Here is a 19,507-nt window from a genome sequence, read left to right as displayed (position 1 = left end):
CACTTATACGTCTATTTCCCAAAGATAACCTCTGGATATGACGCTGAGCACGTGCACTCAACTTCTTTGGTCGACCATGGCGAGGCCTGTTTGGAGCGGAACCTGTCCTGTTAAACCGCTGTATGGTCTTGGCCACCGAGCTGCAGCTCAGTTTCAGGGTCTTGGCAATCTTCTTGTAGCCTAGGCCACAATAATTTTTTTCAGATCCTCAGAGAGTTGTTTGCCATTAGGTACAATGTTGAACTTCCAATGACCAGTATGAAAGAGAGAGAGCGATAACACCAAATTTAACACATCTGCTCCCCATTCACACCTGAGACCTTGTAACACTAACGAGTCACATGACACTGGGGAGGGACAATGGCTAATTGGGCCCAATTTGGACATTTTCACTTAGGAGTGTACTCACTTTTGTTGCCAGCGGTTTAGACATTAATGGCTGTGTGTTGAGTTATTTTGAGGGGACAGCAAATTTGCACTGCTATACAAGCTGTACACTCACTACTTTACATTGTAGCAAAGTGTCATTTCTTCAGTGTTGTCACATGAAAAGATAATAAAATAGTTACAAAAATGTGAGGGGTGTATTCACTTCTGGGAGATACTGTACCTTTGAAGGAAACCTGTCAGGTCAGGCACAGCTGTAGCTCCCAAAACAGTGTAAAAGTCTAACCAAATCCTGTAAGCAGTGATTTTTCCAGAGCAGCCATGTTACTGTGTGATGCTGTAGAGGTGCACTCTTACCTAAAAGGTCCATGCCCACTAAGCGGCAGAAATAAAAAATGCCAGAACCTTTGGTAGAAACAGCAGCTCCTCTCAAAAATGCACTTGTGATGTTTTTTTTTCTGCCTGAAAATGCTCCTCTGCAAATATGCCAAAAGTCTGTATAAGTAGCCTAGTATGCATAAGGCCTAAAAGAGCAAAGACAGGGAGGAGGAGGAGGAGGAGGAGGAGGAGGAGGAGGAGGAGGAGGAGGAGGAGGAGGAGGAGGAGGAGGAGGAGGAGGAGGAGGAGGAGGAGGAGGAGGAGGAGGAGGAGGAGGAGGAGGAGGAGGAGGAGGAGGAGGAGGAGGAGGAGGAGGAGGAGGAGGAGGAGGAGGAGGAGGAGGAGGAGGAGGAGGAGGAGGAGGAGGAGGAGGAGGAGGAGGAGGAGGAGGAGGAGGAGGAGGAGGAGGAGGAGGAGGAGGAGGAGGAGGAGGAGGAGGAGGAGGAGGAGGAGGAGGAGGAGGAGGAGGAGGAGGAGGAGGAGGAGGAGGAGGAGGAGGAGGAGGAGGAGGAGGAGGAGGAGGAGGAGGAGGAGGAGGAGGAGGAGGAGGAGGAGGAGGAGGAGGAGGAGGAGGAGGAGGAGGAGGAGGAGGAGGAGGAGGAGGAGGAGGAGGAGGAGGAGGAGGAGGAGGAGGAGGAGGAGGAGGAGGAGGAGGAGGAGGAGGAGGAGGAGGAGGAGGAGGAGGAGGAGGAGGAGGAGGAGGAGGAGGAGGAGGAGGAGGAGGAGGAGGAGGAGGAGGAGGAGGAGGAGGAGGAGGAGGAGGAGGAGGAGGAGGAGGAGGAGGAGGAGGAGGAGGAGGAGGAGGAGGAGGAGGAGGAGGAGGAGCATACAAATTTAATGCAACACATTTTTACCTGTAAGAGAGATCTTGAAAGGACACAGGGCGACTGTTCACTGAACTCACAGAAAAAGTCCTAGAAACCACATCAAATGTTAGTATGGCATCCCCAAGTCATATGTACTGCACTTCAGATAATAAAAGAATTTCCTGACAGTCTACTCAAATATTATATTTAGAGTGATGAACCTGGCCATCAAGAAGAAACAAGAATTTAGTCTCCTGCAAAACTTCATAACGGCAAACTTCAGCATCTGGTCAGTTACCTGCCTCCTGCTTCCCAATGGACACTAGGGAAACACTGAAGTGATTTGAGTCACAATCACCAGTGTCCCCACTTGCAGGACTGACCACACTATAAAAAAGGCAGAACCAGAAGGCAATCATATAGCAAAAAAAAAAAAAAAAAAAAAAAAAAGGAAGGGTACAGACCACTATTGTCTTTAGGCAATACAGCATATAAAAAGAAAAAAGAAAAAAAAAAAAAAAAAAAAAAAAAAAAGACTAAGATGAGATCAATACACAAAACCATAGAAAGAAAATAAAAGCAGCTTGTAATCTGCATAGGCTCCCATTTTCAAACAATTATTTAATTTTTCAGAAAATATAGGAAATTCTGAAATAAAAAACAGTTGTGAGAACTTACCAAAATACTGTGAAGGTTTGCCAAATTGACAACTTCACACACAGTTTTTATCCGATCTATTAGTTTATAAAAATAAGTCACCATTTCTTCCTTTTTAATTATTTTTGCGTAGCGCGGAAATGTGGGAGGAAGTAAACGTTGGTTGACTAGAGGCTCAAATCCCATCATAATTGGATGATCTAAAATGATAGCAGTTTGTTGAATTCAACCAAATATACATATGATTAAACATATCTCACGATCCTAAATTCACAAAACATAAAATAATAATACAAATATATACACACACACACACACACACACACACTAAAAATATTTAGACAGCTTTCAAAAATATATATTTAAAAGTGTAACTAAAAGGCAAAACTTTTTTTTAAGTTTTGGACAAAGTGGAGGATTAAAACACCTGTCAGTTTTTATTGTTTATCATTGAAAGTTAAAAAAATAAAAAATCCCAAATTTTGGGATGTCCACAGAAAAGTGATAGAGGGGAAATTTTCTAACGGGGACACTAGTTCTGGTAACATAGGGGTCCAAGGAATTCCCTTAATTTGCAGGGATTTCCTCACAAAAAATATGACAGGGGTTAAAATGCTCTCTTGCTCTATCAAAAAAAAAAAAAAAGTTTTGGCTAAAGTTCTTTGTTTTATTTTAGCAATTTACAAAATGCAAAGTGAGAAAAACAGAAGAAAAATCAAAATCAAGTCAATATCTGGTGTACATTTTGGCTTCAAACAAGCATCAATTCTTAAACTTTTCACATTTGCACAAAGTCAGGGATCTTGTAGGATTAGAGGTGGGTGTATGGTTAGAGATCGGAAGGCTTTCAATAAAAAAAAAAAAAAAAGAAGAAGTGGAAAAAAAACTTATTTTTTCAAAGCTGTTGTTTATTCTGGACAAATTGGAAAGAAAAAAGGGAATGTGAAATGTGTTCTTTTAGAATGAAAAATAATATGACATGGTATAGAAGCTATATTACCTGAAGACCTACCTTAAAGAATTCTGACACTTTATGTAAAGTCTTAAATTATTGCAAGTTCTCTCAGCTGAAGACAAGCAAATTCTGGAATACAATTCAAGTAACACGGTACTTCTCAATACAGTTCTCAGACAAGAAAAATATGCATTTCTACCACAAGTGGGCACTGCAGGGGAAAGGATCCAGTTTACTTTGCTTGTGGACACCATCTTGTACCTCCTACAGTTGGGTGATTGTTGGGATAAAGTAGGTGATTGTTTTGATCCTCTTTAGGCCTTAATTGGCAGGTAAGAGGGTACATTTGTCTGACAAATTAGTTTATCTTTATAAAACCTCTGAATGTTCTCCACCATCACAGCATAATGTTTACTAATCGTCTGCTCAGTAAATTGTTTTTTTCTTTTCCTCCTCCAGAAAAACTGGTAAGACCAACATCTATAGTTTGGAAATATTTCCACAGTGCAATTTCTGCTAAGAGCAAAGCTGCAATTTGCAAATATTGGAAAAAGAAATATTCTTTTCCAAATGCTACAAGGATGAAAAAAAAAAAACACATCCTTGCATACCAGAGGTGCCCTAAAGACATTAAAAATACTTTATTGGAATAAATGAGACCCATGATGAAAGTGTGAGTAGTTTTTTCCCGCCGGAGTTCTCATTCCAAAAAGTGCAAGTAGCTTTTCTCTTCAGAGTTATCATTCCAGAAACACTGTCTGCTGCTTCTGGATCCTCACAAAATTTTAAAAAGCAAGTTTAGTTTATTTATTGAATAAGGTACTTTTATTTCAAGCATAACACTTTTATATACTCGCTATTTCTCATTCCCGTACAACAAAAATATCTGTTTGGAAACCTACTTCCATACGGATATTTTTCCATTGGTTTCTAAAAATTTCCAATTTTTTTCCAGAAAAAAACCCAGGAAAAAAGAAAAGCAAAATTTTATATATCTCTATGTACAATTATACCAAGCAGGTACTAATGATCAACAATTTCATATGTAGGTCAAAACAGTCATTAACTGAAACAGAAACAACTAGGTGAAGAACAGCCAAACTGCTACTGGAGGTGAGGTTGTGGAAGACAGTTTCAGGTCACAGGCCATAAACCATGAGCACAGCAACAAAACACAAGGTAGTTACACTGCATCAGCAAGCTCTCTCCCAGGCAAAGGTTTCAAAGCAGACTAGAGTTTCAAGATGTGGCGTTCAAGCTCTTATGAAGAAGCACAAAAAAAAAAAAAAAAAAAAACACAAAAACGGGCAAACCTGGAGGACTGTATATGTGGCCTTTCTGCGGCTGGGCCCTGCACGCTCCCAGCACGTGTCGGCGTCCCACAGAAAGGTCCTGATCTCTCATTGCGATCAGGACCTTCCCGATCATTTGACCACCATGACGGTCACATGACCCTAAACCCTGCCTCCCGATGTCAGAAAACCCTTCAAGGACCATGAGGTGGCGGCGCGAAGGGGTTAGTGCAGCAGATGAAAGACACATCATGTTTACGTCGCTTTGACTTTGGAAGAAATCTAGCAGTGCCATCAGCACAGAACTGGTGGAAACCAGTGGGACCCAGGTACACCCATCTATTGTCCAGGGAAGTATGGCCATATGTGGTCATCATGGAAGAATTGCGTCCAAAAAGCCATACCTCCTACGTGGAAATAAGGCTAAGACTCAACTATACATGAAAACATAGGAACTGGGGTGCAGAAAAATGGCAGCAGGTGCTCTGGACTGATGAGTCAAAAACTTAAATATTTGGCTGTAACAGGAGTAGTACAATAATGAGTGTCTGCAGGCAACAGTGAAGCATGGTAGAGGTTCCTGTCAAGTTTGGGGCTCCATTTCTTCAAATGGAGTTGGAGATTTGGTCAGGATCAATGATGTCCTCAATGCTGAGAAATATAGGCAGATACTTTTCCCTACCATCAGGGAGGCGTGTGATTGGTCCCAAATTTATTCTGCAGCAGGACAACAACCCAAAACATACAGCCAACGTCATTAAGAACTGTCTTCAGCATAAAGAAGAATAAGGAGCCCTGGAATTAATGATTTGGCCACCACAGAGCCCTGGTCTCAACATAGAGTCTTGTCTGGGATTACATAAACAGAAGGATCTGAGGCAGCCTACATCCACAGAAGATCTGAAGATGTTTGGAACAACCTACCTGCCGAGTTCCTTCAATAACGGTGTGCAATTGTACCTAGAAGAATTGATGCCGTTTTGAAAAGGGGGGCCACATCAAATATTGATTTGGATTTATTTTCTGATCATTAACGGTCCATTTTGTTAATTGATAAAAATAAACTATTAACACTTCTATTTCTGAAAGCATTCTTAATTTACAAAACTTTTCACACCTGGCTTAAACTTTTGCACAGTACTGTATATCACACACACAAAATATATGTAAAAAGGAAGAATCTGGCTACCATGCTGGGCAATAAAACCAATAAAAACACTTGGTATATGAAGCACAACATGGTACACTAAACATTCCTATAAAAAGAACAACGTGCCAGTAAAGAAAAATTATTTACAGTAAACAGAAAAGTATACCACTTCCACGTGGACTTGTCAATGTAAGCATGAATATCTACAGTATCATTCAGTTGAGGTATAGACGCAGTGGCATACATAACTATTTCTGTCTTGTATGCAAAGCTGTGTAAATTGAACTGCAGTTTGACAAAATGTACTTATCAGTGCATATAGTATTGGTGTCCATTGAATGTAAGCAATGGGTTGAATCTAGGAAGCGAATAGTTTAGGAAGGCAGAAAAACTTGAACATCCTGAACTGTCAAGCAAAAGTAGCTGCCAATCAATACATGAGAGATATTCATGGCTTTGAACTGCATATAAACAACCATTACTAATTTCATTAGTATACTATTTTGAGGAAAGGGTGGCACACAATCCTTTGCTGCATTAATAACTTAATTCTTCAGAGCCTCTTGTTGACAACTATCTGATGCAACACAATTATTTTAAAGCCTGAGTCATTTGTCAAGAAGTTAATGATATGTTAGCAAGAACCCTGAACAATATACATTTGACTATGCTGTTGATATGTGCAAATACATTGTAGTAAAAAATGTTTTATACCTGCTGAGATATGCCTAAGTCCTCAATATGCATATAAGTTCCCAGGAAACTCAACAACCAGAATAAATAGTTGTCAGCATATGAGTCGTGGCTTCACTCTGGGGAAATGAAGGAAGGGCGTTATGTGAATTCTGGCATCTCAGCATCTCTAGGGTGTCTTTTTTCTTATTGGTTCTTAGGATCATATATTTGTTTTATCCACAGCACCATCTAGTTGTTAATAGGAGATACATACATCTCTAGGGAAGCAAGGGATGCCAGGTTTCATCTGTTTGTGTATAACTCAAAGTGTTCTACAGTGAAATTCACAAGAAGGGAAGCCACACAGACATGCTGCATATAGAGTTGGATAAGTTGTTAATGAGATGGTCTACACACTCCTGCTTCCTGGAGTACTTCTTAAAATGAAGTTTCAGTAAAAAATCTAAGGCTAAATCTACTCTCACCCGCATTCTAAGCCTATTCTATCTAACCCAGTAAAGAAAAGATCTATATACTTATTCTATTCTGAAGCCGCTCCAGTCTGGTCACATGATCTCTCCAGTGGCGGCTTCTATGTAGTGGAGAGATCGCCAACAGCTGCTAATGCCTGGGAGATTGCATCACCCAAAGATTTACTCTGGGGCATCCATTATTGACTGCCTCTCCTCCTCTCTACATTGAAGCTGCTAACGGGACCAGACTAGCTTCAGAATAGGAAAGTATAAAAAAATTTTTTTTACATGGTTAGATATAATAAGTTTAGAAGGGGGGGATGTAGTAGGTTTATAATGGGGGAAGTAGTATGTTTAGCTTAAGTTACATTTTGATGAACTTCTACTTTAAATTTGGCTCTGAATGGTCATTCAGAGACTATTAAAGTTGACCTCCAGGAATGAATTTAATAGCATAATTTCATTGGCTGCTCTGCTGTATCTCAGTTAGATTTTCAAGCAATTGAATATTACAAGTGTCTATTTAAACAAGCCATTCAATTCAAATCCAATTAAGTAGGCCCTCATACTAAATAGTTTCTGGTAAATACTTGAAAATCAGAATGTAAAGTGTCCAGCCACCTTTACAGAGCAGCATCAGCTTCTGATCTAAAGCTGAGCCCTTGGAACAGTAAATTCTTGATGCACAAACGTGAACATACGGTTCACTGTGGTCAGTATATAAAATTTCACATTAAATGTATTCTGAAAAATAAATAAATCGCAACAATAAAAGACATGCTAAGTTGTGTTCTTTACATACCACTGTCACTTTGCTCTAAATGGGCAAAATGGCAGCATCTCTTCAGCTATAAGCATCCTTTAGAAATGGCAAGTTACTCTCTAGAAGCAGGTATAGTTTAATCAAATAACTTGACAGTTGCACGTTTGATATAAGCATTCTCACCGCCTTTTGTGGTATCGTTCTGGGCTTGGATGCCAAGTGAAAGCGAGTTTTGAATAGCACAAAGGAGGTCAGCAGCTTGGCTTATTAGTTTTGATGCTTCTACCACCGCACTTGTCTAGACAAAAGAAAAAAAAAATAAATTAATTATTGTGCACAATACTGCCACAGGGACCTCCTAAAATACAAAGATAAACCAACTTACCTCTTTTTTGGTAAAAGCTATAAGGACAGTCAGTAGAATCCGTGTAAATTTTACTCTGCTAAATACTGCCAAGCATTGCTGGTGCTGGAAAAGCAAACAACACAAAACAGAAGAATAAATGTTATTGGAAAAGCAAAACATTTTACTCTTGCCTAAAATATGTAAAAATAAAGCACAGCATTCCAGGTAGAAATAAAAAATGAACTTTAAAGTGATAATGATAAGACTGTTTTTGTTTTTTGGCTAAAACAAAAGAGGTAATACTTGCCTGCTCTGTGCATTGATATTGCACAGAAAGGTCCCTGCCAGTGCTGTCTGCTCCTCCTTCCAAAGGGTGCCTCCTTGCAAGCTGGGTGTTAAGAAACACTGATAAGCCACACCCCCACTCCCTCCTCACAGGAGTTTGACTGACAGTGACAGAAGTTTATGGCTCCCATTTTCCCTAGTGTCCCCCCATGAAAGCACAATACGAGAGGATCGGTACTGCAGCCAAGACAGCACTGGAGCAGTGACAGGAGCAGGCTTAGATCCTCTGCAATCAGAACCAGCCAGAAACTAGGTAACTTAACCACTTCCTTGGCTTTAACTGAGACCCTGGCTAACAAGTAGGACTCTGATGACCAAGAAGACCCTTTAAATCATAGGGCTACAGGATTCCAGACATCGGTACCTTCAAAAAGGTACAGGACTGTCCCCTCTATATCTAGAAACAGACATGTTATGAATGCATAGTAGTAAGACAACTAAGCTTAGGGTACAAGGCATGGCCTCTGGTACTCATGAAACCCAGATAGCTGGTAGCAGTCAGATAGCTGAATGGGCAAAAGTCACTGTAGGAGGGCAGTGGGAATGCACCAGAGATCAAAGTTTCTACATTGCAAACAGCCTCATGTAGCTGCAGAGGGAAGACAATTCCTTGATGCCAAATGGCAAGAAAGGGAGCACAGAGTCACTCCACGCAGCAGATGATGTCAGCGCCGAGTTCCTCTGCGTTAACCCTCTACGCAGCTTAGGAACCAGCAGAAACTTGAATTTTAAAGGCACTCATTGATTCAGAAAGAATACAGGTAGCTCCCAGTGTTTAGCCGGAGTAGCCTATTCACAGAATGGGTCAACAGACACAGGGCAAGTGCCGAGGCAATGCCAATGACTCTGGACCTGGAAAGCACTCCAGGAAAACAGCGATGGAGAAAAGAGTCTTGATTGAAGGAAAAAAAATAAATAATACGGAAGAAAAAAAATTCTAGCAAAAGTACATTACACTATTCCCAGCAGAGCTGACGAAAAGATGCCCATCCGTCTAAGACACGCCTAAATGCATTGAGTTACTGCCATGTGATTGGCTGATTAGCAATTTGTATTACCAAGCAACTGCAGGTGTACCTAATTAAGTAGCCGGTAAGTGTATATATTATAGATTTGTGTATTCTTTTTTTAGTTTGTCCTGATGTACTGTGTTGCACATTTGTAAACTCTCTTTGTCACTGTAATACAACTGAATTCACTATCCTCTAGAGCTGTGAACTGTCCATTCACACACAGAGTGAGGCTCAGCCCCGCCCCCCACTCTCTCCTCTTTGGCTCACTTGCTGTGATTTACAGTAGCAGGAGCCAATGGCCGGTAGAACTGAGGCTCTTTCATGCACATCACTGGAGCAAGCTGGGGCTTAGGTAAGTATAAGTGTGTGTGTGGGGGGGGGGGCTTACAACCACTTTATGCAATGTGCTACAAGTATTTATTACTGCACAGAAATCACAGTACATCCCCTGAAAATGTCATCATCTTCGCCATCTCTGTTCAGGCACTAAGCTCAGCATGTACGTTAAGGCTAGGTTCACACTTGTGCGGGTGATTGCCACTGCGGGACCACACCTGTTCCCGCAGCCGCAACCACCCACACAGAAAAACGTGCTGCCGCTCAGGAGATGTGTGGGGATGCCAGTAATCCTAATCGCAACCCCACGCACTGGGAACCGCACTGCACTTGCAGTTTCCTTGCAAGCAGTTTTTTCAAAAATGGTGCAGGGACCTTTTCCCTGAGTTTTCAGGAGGCACAGCAGTCCGTTCAAATTAATAGGCTGCCATGCCCATGAAAAACGCAGCTCCTAGAGCCACACAAGTGTCAGTCTAGCCTAAGGACAGAGATGCTGGCTCAGAGATGACTGTAAACTGTGCAGTTATTAATTGTGTACAAACGTTTCCTTATATAGATTAGTCTCACCTTGTGACTTACTACAAAGTTACAATTTTGCAATTTCATATACATTAGTAGAAAGGGGTGACTAAATCAAATGTTTCTTCTTTCCTACAGCAGGCTGATTACATAGTCCTGCAGGATTCCTCCTCTCAGTCTAGGCACAGTCAGTTTACTAGACCTTAAGAACTTTTTTTTAGAAAAAAGGCAGAGCTTTTTACTTAGGGGTCCATACAGGCCATTGGCTCCTGCTAATTACAGGAGCTCTCATGTGATATGAGAAATACAAAACAGGTAATTATTAAAATACTGTACACACACACACACACACACACACACACACACAATGGAAACACTACATGATTTGCAGGTGTGATGGCATGTTTCCCGTCGAAAGAGAAAGTGGTGTAACATTCTTTGGTTCTGCTGCGTGATGAGACGCCTAGCTAACAGGCGGGAAGCCTCACTGTCGTCATTCAGTACAGTCATGTCAGAGCTTACGGACCTTCAAAGGCGGCAAAATTGTTGGTGCCCGCTTAGATAGTGCCTCAGTTACTGAAGTTGCCAATTTATTTGCCTTGTCGCGAGGTACAGTATCAAAGGTTATGATGACATATACAGTTTCCGGGAAAACGTCGACTGATCAGGATAAGCATGGTCAACTGATTGAAAGCAACTAAAGGACATTGCGCAGGACTGTGGCCTGGATTAAGAAAACAAACTACTACAAAAGTCACTGCAGAGCTCAATCCCAGTCTTGACAGGACTGAGATTGAGCTCTGCAGTCACTTTTGCAGCAGTTGTTTTCTTATTCTGGGTCACAATCCTGCGCAATGTCCTTTTGTCTCTTTCAGTCAGCTGACCATGTTGACCGCGCTTATGCTCATCAGACAGCATTTTCCCAAAAACTGTATATGCCATCATAACCTACAATACCGTACCTTGCGACACGTTTAAATTGGCAAATAAAAATAAATAAGTGGGCACCAACAAATTGCCCTCTTTGGAGCTCAGTAAGTTCTGACATGACTCCATATTACGAATATGAGGCTTTCCACCTGTTAGCCAGGCATCTCATCACACAGCAGAAGCAAAAGAGTGTTACATCACTTTCAGTTTCAATGTGAAACATGTTGTCACTTTCACACCTGCAAATCATGTAGCGTTTCCATTTTTTTTGTCTAACCCCTATATATTTTATCAATTTATCGCACAGTGGTAGTCACAACCTGCTTATGTTATTAAGAAAATATTGATGGTAGACCATCAATTGCATGACACCACAACAACTCCAGAAGATGCATAAATAAAAATCAAAAGCTTGTATCTAGAAATTGTTCTACCTCAAGCTCCACCTCTGGATCTCTTGCCTCTCCTTGTCGAATTCTGGTACTCTGGAACAACAGGCAAGTTGCAGACAGATGTTATTACTACACCAAAAGGCATTTTGATAACAAGCAACAACAACAACCTACAAACAGGGATTTTTCACCAATTAAGAAAAAATTATAGCCTTGAAGAATGCAGCAATAACAATCAAACTCTGAATTCAACTGTAACTCTGTATCTACACACTTCCATGCATTAGTCTTGTTCCACATGCCAAATACAGGATTAAAGGATAGGTTCACCTTTTGACCAAAAACAATAAATGCACATTTTTTTTTTTGCAGGTAACAAAATGTATATTTATTATTTTTGGTTGCAGGAGCCTGTAAATCATTGCACTGGTGATCAGCTGGCCATATGGAATATTCATTCACAGAATGCTGTTTTTAAAAAGGGACAGCTTGTGCAGGGAATTTTTCCCTGTACTTCTGTCACAGGGAGGGGAGGGGCAGCAGCTTTGGGAACATGTTACATGTTCCACACTAAAAATGGGTGGAACATGGAACAAGTTCTCAAAAGGTGAACTTATCCTTTAAGATTACAACTTCATTTTGGCAGTTCATACACTACCAACAATAGTATGTCATAGTGTTCAAGTTTTAGTTACCAAATACTAAAGAAATAAGTATAAGGCAGCAGGGGAAAGGCACTGCCCTGCGACAGACATTTATGAAATGTAAATCAACATTTCATATATGTATATGTCTAAACAGAAAAATACAAAAATGAACTGTCATCTGACGCTTTTATTATTTTCCATGTCATAGTAGAACATGGTCGTGAATACGCAAATTGGAAGACATGTTCACACATGAAGCCCATTCTTCTTCAATAGGAAGAAATTCATGGCAAAAGCAATGTTGTAGTATGTCCACTCAGTCTAAGAATAGGGACTAATGAGGTGAGTAAGGTCCTAGTTTGTCAGTGGAAATCCAGCTAAACCATTTTTGGTAATCTTGGCTATTGAAAGGAAAAGTTAGAATGGCTGTAGCGATATTACTGCTGTCCATGTCCCAGTAAAGCAGCGGTTCTCAACCTGGGGGTCGAACGACCATTTCCCAGGGGTCGCCTAAGACCATTGGAAAACACATATTTCCGATGGTCTTAGGAACCGAGACAACGCTCCTGTCTCCGGCGATGTGTGGGCGGGATGATATGCTGCCCCTGTCACCGCCTCCTCGCCGCCGATTGGCCACCGGAACTGTAGCTCAGGAGAGGCACACAGGCGGCCAATCACCGGCGAGGAGGTGGAGCTTGGAGAGGAGGAGCCGAGCGGCAGCGCGCGGAGATCGAAGAAGATCGAGGGAGCTGCAGGAGCGAGTGAAGAGAGAGGCCAGAGAAGGAAGACAGCTGACAGGTAAGTGCAAATTTTGCTGCTGCAGCCAGGTATGCAGGCTGTAGATGGGAGAGGGAGAGAGCGAGCCCAGGCTGGAGCAGGGGTCAGCAAGGTAAGTATCATTGGTGTCAGTGGGAGGGATAGTGCCCCATCATTTGTGTCACTAATACCAACGATGGGGCACTATTCCTCCCCCCACTGACACCAACGATGGGGCACTATTCCTCCCCCCACTGACACCAACGACGAGACACTATTCCTCCCCCCACTGACACCAACGATGAGACACTATTCCTCCCCCCACTGACACCAACGATGAGACACTATTCCTCCCCCCACTGACACCAACGATGAGACACTATTCCTCCCCCCACTGACACCAATGATGGGGCACTATTCCTTCCACTGATACCAATGATGGGGCACTATTCCTCCCACTGATACCAATGATTGGGCACTATTCCCCCCACTGATACCAATGATGGGGCACTATTCCTCCCACTGATACCAATGATGGGACACTATTCCTCCCACTGACACCAATGATGGGGCACTATTCCTCCCACTGATACCAACGATGGGGCACTATTCCTCCCACTGATACCAACGATGGGACACTATTCATCCCACTGACATCAGTGATGGGGCGCTAGTCCTCCCACTGCAAAATTACAGTTATGAAGTAGCAACCAAAATAATTTTATGGTTGGGGGTCACCACAACATGAGGAACTGTATTAAGGGGTCGCGGCATTAGAAAGGTTGAGAACCACTGCAGTAAAGGATATGTCATTTCACCTTCTGAGATGAAATCCCATTGTATACAGCTGTTAATGGAACAGGTGTCCACCATGAGAGATTTCCCCTCTACCCTTGTTTTAGTGATGCTATTTTATATTTTCCCGCAATTTCTGTTCTGAAGAGAGTAGTCATAAGGACATAGCTATTTCCCCCAATTTGTTCACACACAGATGTTCTAACCCCTTCTGATCCTATCCCAAATGAGGAATAAAAGTTTTTGCTTGACTCCCACTTTAATTGTACATCTGCATCTACAGGTTTAAAGCAGTCTCACCAAAATGATTTTAAGACTTTCCTTCTGTCCCACAGGAGAGAAAGTGCATGTAGCTCTTTTTGTCACATTATTATAGATGGTGTGGATGCTGAGCTAGCATGGTCAACGGTATGTCCCCCACTTCCCGTTTGACCACGCTGCTCAGTACAAACAGCTACTGAGTTTTGACTGACAGCTCTTGTCCATTGCACCACATATTGCCCAAAACAAGCGCCGTCACCAAGCATGCAAGGGGAGAGGAAAAGTTAGGAGACTCCTGGGAAAAAAACCCCACACTCACTGAAAAGGCAGGTGAGTTCCCAGGAGAAAGGGCAAAAGCAATAGAGCTCTGCTTCAGCTACCAAACCGATACCCACAAATGTCTGTGGAGTAGCTGGCAGGCAGAAACGAGAGTGAAACAGAACAAATTTACTGTACAATCGTAAAAGGTGTCTTTATACAATCAGAGATAATCTACATTCCTCACTAGACAAGCAGTTATGTAATTGCCCATGAGGCTTGTTCTTTCGGACACCACATTTGTAATGCCAGCTTATGGTTCCTCCAATTCTAGAAATAGAATTCATGCATGTCAAACATACCTTTACTCTCCTCTGTAAGTCATCTTCAACATCTTTTAACATTCCTAAAGATGCAATTCCAGAGTCATCAATGGTGTGGGAAGAAAGTATTGTGCATACAGTACGTAAACCAAAAAATATATATCACCTGTTACTCTGAGATCTGTCACACTGTTGGCCATTTTAAATCCATATGTCATGGACTGAAAGTCTTCCTAAAAGATAAAAAAAAGATTTACAAAACTGAAGCTCCTTCATGATACACTGATTATTTGGCTTAAAGATGATGTACCTCTTCAAATACAGCAGCCTTGTTCACTTTTTCTCTGGCAATATCACATATTTTAAGGATTCCTAGTGCAAATGCTTTCATAGCCGGGTCTTCTATAAGATCTGGATTATGAACATATAGGCAAGTGAAAACGGTCTGTGCCAATGAATGACCTTCTAACCAGGTAATCTGCAGAAATAAAAACATTTTGGGGACATATAAATGGATTATTAAAGTTGAACTCCGGACACACATACTTTCAATAAAATATATTCCCCAGTAGCTGAAAAAAGATTTATAAAACCAGTTTGCATGAAAGCTTAATATTACCATGCAAAGTAGCAACAACATCATAAATGGGAGGCACATAGCCTCCGCAGACAGCAGAGCAGTGTAGCCGGGACACCACAGGTCCACCCACAGAAAACTACAGTGGGGGGGGGGGCAGATACAAGACAAGTCACCCTTCACAAGCACAAAGAGCAACAGTGACTGGTCTGTGTTATAGGTATCTCCGGCACAGGGACAATTTAAAGGGTCCATTTATAAAACATTTGTTGGACAAATGTCACACACAATATAAAACATACACATATTAAAAAGGTAGAGGCGGGTCTCTTATTATTATCTTTGGAGGTGTGGAGATGCAGGAACTAATGTTCTTGGCTCTCATCACTCAGAGTCCCAGTGGCATAATAAAAAAAAAAACCATCATTAGGTCAACGTACGCTCCCGTATCCACCAACTATGAAAGCATCAGTTTTGAATAGGCTAACCCCTTAGTACCCATTCACGCTGTTATATTAACAGAAACATTACCACAACACATGTATAAGCACAACAATTTATTTCACCTATAGTACTGAAACTAAAACTCACCAAACAACAAAAACAAGTGTCCATAATTCCTATCAGTTCAGGCCAAGTTAAATCTTTAATTTTAATTGTGCCATCCTTAAAATTAAAAAGAAAAAAAAAACATTATAAAAAACAAATGACGGTAGTGGTTCATACATAGTGAAAAAAATATATCCACTGGTTAAACCTTTGAGTATTTAACAAAATCATAATTTTCTTTCAAGTCCACTAAATAATAACAAAATTAGAAACTACAATATATGTAATTCTGAAAATGTTTTCTAGAGAGCTGCAACTAACCTTTATTGCTTGTTCAAAGTTTAAAATTTTGCGATTAACCTGATTGCCAATCATCCCAGCGTCCATTTTAGGATCCATCATCTCAATAGCTGACATAGCCTCAAACAGGCCAAAGCTGAAAGTCCAATAAAAAAATGTTACCAGTCACAATTTTTAAAAGAGCCCTGAAGCAAACCAGTGTTTTGCTCATGCATGGCAAATAAAAGACTTGTATTAAAGAATATAAACTCTACTCTGCAAAGTCACATTAAAATAAAAGGCACATATTAATGTGAACCTTTTCTTTGATCATGCATAGTCAAGTAAAAGGATCACTTCCCCACTAGCATATACCCACCTTTCCTTGCTTCTGCACCTTCCCACTGGCTGTTGTGACATGGGAAAGACAGCCCTGTATAAAGCGCCAAACCAACATGTTACACAAGGCTATGGACTTCTTACCCACTCCTTGTGACCTCATAATATATACTGCAAATTTGTTTTTGACAGCTAAACAGGGTGGTGGAAAAGCAAAGAAAAGGTGTTAATGTTTATGTCAACCCAAAAACATTGGTTCCAGTTTTGAGTACAGTTGGGAAGGATTAGAAATAATGTCAGTTTTTTGTTGCCATTTGCGGCTCCATTAGGGAGATTTACCCTCTTTCTATCCTGCTGAAAATCTGCAACAGTGACAAAGACAGAAATAAAAAAATCAGACAGGGGTTCTAGCTTTTCCCTACAAAAAAAACCCAAACATTTGGTATGATTGTGTTGCTGTTGAACTTCCCTTGACTTCCCATCAGTTAAAACGTTGTCAGCAGGAAAATAAAGTACAGTGGACAATAAAGTACAGTGGACATCTCTCTAACGCTGGCAATCTCTCTTGTGATTTACTAAAACTATGTAATATAAAGGAAACACCTAAATATACATTTAATTTGTATCCAATCAAGTATGCCCTTGTACTACATAGTTGATGGCAGATCTAAAAAGGAGATTGTACATTCAGACTGTATAACTTATTGTAGTCTTGGGTAGCACCACAAATCTGATAGAGTGGGGAAGGATTACAATGGCTGTCAAAAACTTAGAAGAAAAACTTCCAGGAGAAAGCTGACAGTAGGCTTGTGAAATACACACACATTCCCAGCAGCTATTGCCACTGGGATTGTGTGTGAAAGTTGCTGCTGCCAGCGATGTACGCTTTACATTGGTGGCAACAAAAGGATTAAAAAGACTACATAGTGGCCATACTTACAGTTTGTCATGAAGGAGTTCTCCCAGTTTCAATTCTGTAAATGAAAGGAAGATCTAGTTTACGTTGCACACATCCTCCAGTACATCTGTACATACTATTTATATAAAAAAAAGCACAACTTAATACATTAAAAAGACAGATGAATTCTGGCAATAACATTTCATTCAATTACTCACTATACGACTGAGCAGGCATTACAGGAATTTTTTTTTTTTTTTTTTTTTTTTTTTAAATCAAAGTGCCTATTTATAATGCAGAGCAATCACCAATTTCTGATAGAAACTACAGTGTTTACTCTACCCTATAATTGCATTTTATCACTCAGTAATAAAATGCAGGTCATAATGTGCAACCTTTAATGTCCATTGGACTGTTCTCTCCATAACATTGAAAACAGTCTGTGATTGGAAAAAGGCCTGTCACATAACTTTAATTTTTTCACTATAGACAAAAGGTCTGTTAAGAGGTCTGGTGCCTCCTCTGGGTCCTGCATATACAGATAGGAGATAGAATTCCTGATTTGCATTAGAGCTGATTCAGGGCACCACCACATGCTAAAGTGCAGAACCTGGGAGTGCACAGCACTGGGCACTTGCAGATTCTGTGTGCAAAGGAGAGCAGTGCTGTGCCATTCACTGATCTCCTCCCACTTGTTAACCTGACAGAGGCTCACTGCAGGCGGCTGTCAAAAGAACACCTCAAATCTGCACAATACATGGGATAGCCACTCTGCCAGCTTAGTGTGCAGGCCTAAGCGGTCAATTGATAGCCAATATCACAGGGTGTTACAGGAGCTGCTGTTTTTGCTGCATATACAGCAGGCAGAATATGCAGCTAATGGCTGGAAACAAAGAGACATGTAGAAACTGGAAACCGTATACATACTGTTGGGTTTCTTTTTTTTCGTCAACTTAAATTTTTTTTTTTTAAATATTATGAATTGGGGGTGTTAAGCTCTCATGGTAGGAGCAGTTGTACAGTCTGCATCACAAAAAAAAAAAAAAAAAAAAAAAAAAAAAACACTATTTAAGGGCCTGGTAGCCCACCTTTATTACATGAAAATTAAAAGCCTTCTGGCTCTCTGGTCAGCAGTGCCTCTGCTCTGTTTGGATTTCTAGACCGCTGGCTATTCAGGCTCCCCCAACCTAGGTGACTGCACCTTGCTGTTCAGTCCCCACATGGTTTCTTGAGAGGGTTTTTACAGCACCTCAAGCTTTCTCCCTCCAGAGACTTCCGGATTCCCTCCAGCACCCAGGACCCGCTAACTTCTTGTAACTGGCCAGTCTTTCCCAAATCTTGGGTAATGAACCCTCCTCACAAGGGTTGCAGACTCCAACAGGAACTCCCAGCTCTCCTAGCTGGGCTGTCTCCAAACAGCAGCAACTGTCCTGAGCTATGCTCAGATCTTGTATAACAATCCTGACCACCTGTGGACTCACACAGGCTGTATGCAACTAGCAAAGCTTGGACACAGGACTGAGGGGTCCGTCCCACTCAATACTCTTTGGAACCTTCAAGCTTCCAGCCCCGATTTGGAATTACCAAATCCAGAGAAAAAAACTTAAGACACAGTTTTCTGTGTTCATAAAACATCTGCTGTTGCTTCTCAAACTGACTGCATGAGAGTCCTGTGTCCTTTTTGAACTAATTTATATAGTGGCAGGGACTGTCGCTGTCAAAATATATATAGGACTACAATTACCACTACAAGCATCTCTGAATTCCTGAGTGATGTCTATCCAGTTGGCATTGCTCTTCCCCATCTTGTCCTGCATGGAAAGTTCCCATCCTGAATCATCATCTTCCATGGAAGCCTTCATTACCATGGCACTAGTCACTACTAGAACACATAAAAAGGCATATTAGCCTATATGACATTTTAGAGGAAAACAAAAATGACACATTTAGAAAAGACATATTAGCATAATCTTATTTTTTTTTAGAAAACAAAAAACACTTCTCATAGGCAAACATGTGACAACATATTTTTTTCCTGTTACCTATGCTAGATCTAAAGTTTGAAAATGTCTAGGAGTGAAGTTTGTTACATACATGAATACATCTGATTTCTATTTTCAATGTTGTTCAGATGAATACATGAAAGGCAGAATTTTGACAGACGGATCCTCCTTTAGACACTTTATAACGGGCTTTGCTTGTAACCATGTTATATAACGGCACCTTGGACAGCATAGAAAAGTGTATGGGCTTTATTCTTTTCACAAGTTTCCTCAATCATACCGTAGCTTACGTGATAATACACATTAACACCCACAATGCATACCAACACTGTAGTTATGCACTGCTATTCATTCTGGTATTAAAAAACCCACACATGTGCTATAGTACATGAAAACACACAAATG

The 19,507-nt window shown here is 41.0% G+C and overlaps 1 protein-coding gene across 3 annotated transcripts in view; it reads right to left on the bottom strand.

Annotated features, from left to right (window-relative positions):
* The window catches only part of NAA35 (N-alpha-acetyltransferase 35, NatC auxiliary subunit), a 55,217-nt gene that overhangs the window by 30,879 nt on the left and 4,831 nt on the right, over positions 1-19,507 (bottom strand). For all 3 annotated transcript variants that reach the window (XM_089662116.1, XM_089662115.1, XM_089662114.1), the window contains exons 2-13: positions 18,844-18,981; positions 17,142-17,175; positions 15,905-16,019; positions 15,626-15,700; positions 14,768-14,935; positions 14,624-14,690; positions 14,497-14,540; positions 11,460-11,510; positions 7,922-8,005; positions 7,720-7,834; positions 2,250-2,428; positions 1,620-1,679 (exon numbers count right to left, since the gene is read on the bottom strand). In XM_089662116.1, coding sequence (XP_089518242.1) covers positions 1,620-1,679; positions 2,250-2,428; positions 7,720-7,834; positions 7,922-8,005; positions 11,460-11,510; positions 14,497-14,540; positions 14,624-14,690; positions 14,768-14,935; positions 15,626-15,700; positions 15,905-16,019; positions 17,142-17,175; positions 18,844-18,967 — 1,116 coding nt within the window. In that variant the 5' untranslated portion in view covers positions 18,968-18,981. The remainder of the gene's footprint in view (positions 1-1,619; positions 1,680-2,249; positions 2,429-7,719; positions 7,835-7,921; positions 8,006-11,459; positions 11,511-14,496; positions 14,541-14,623; positions 14,691-14,767; positions 14,936-15,625; positions 15,701-15,904; positions 16,020-17,141; positions 17,176-18,843; positions 18,982-19,507) is intronic.

The sequence above is a fragment of the Staurois parvus genome, unplaced genomic scaffold (genome assembly GCF_062004578.1).
Source record: "Staurois parvus isolate SC_StPar_1 unplaced genomic scaffold, SC_StPar_1.0 ptg001432l, whole genome shotgun sequence".
Lineage (NCBI taxonomy): Eukaryota > Metazoa > Chordata > Amphibia > Anura > Ranidae > Staurois > Staurois parvus.
Note: the sequence above shows the minus strand (reverse complement) of the source record. Positions and strands in the feature narration are given on the sequence as shown.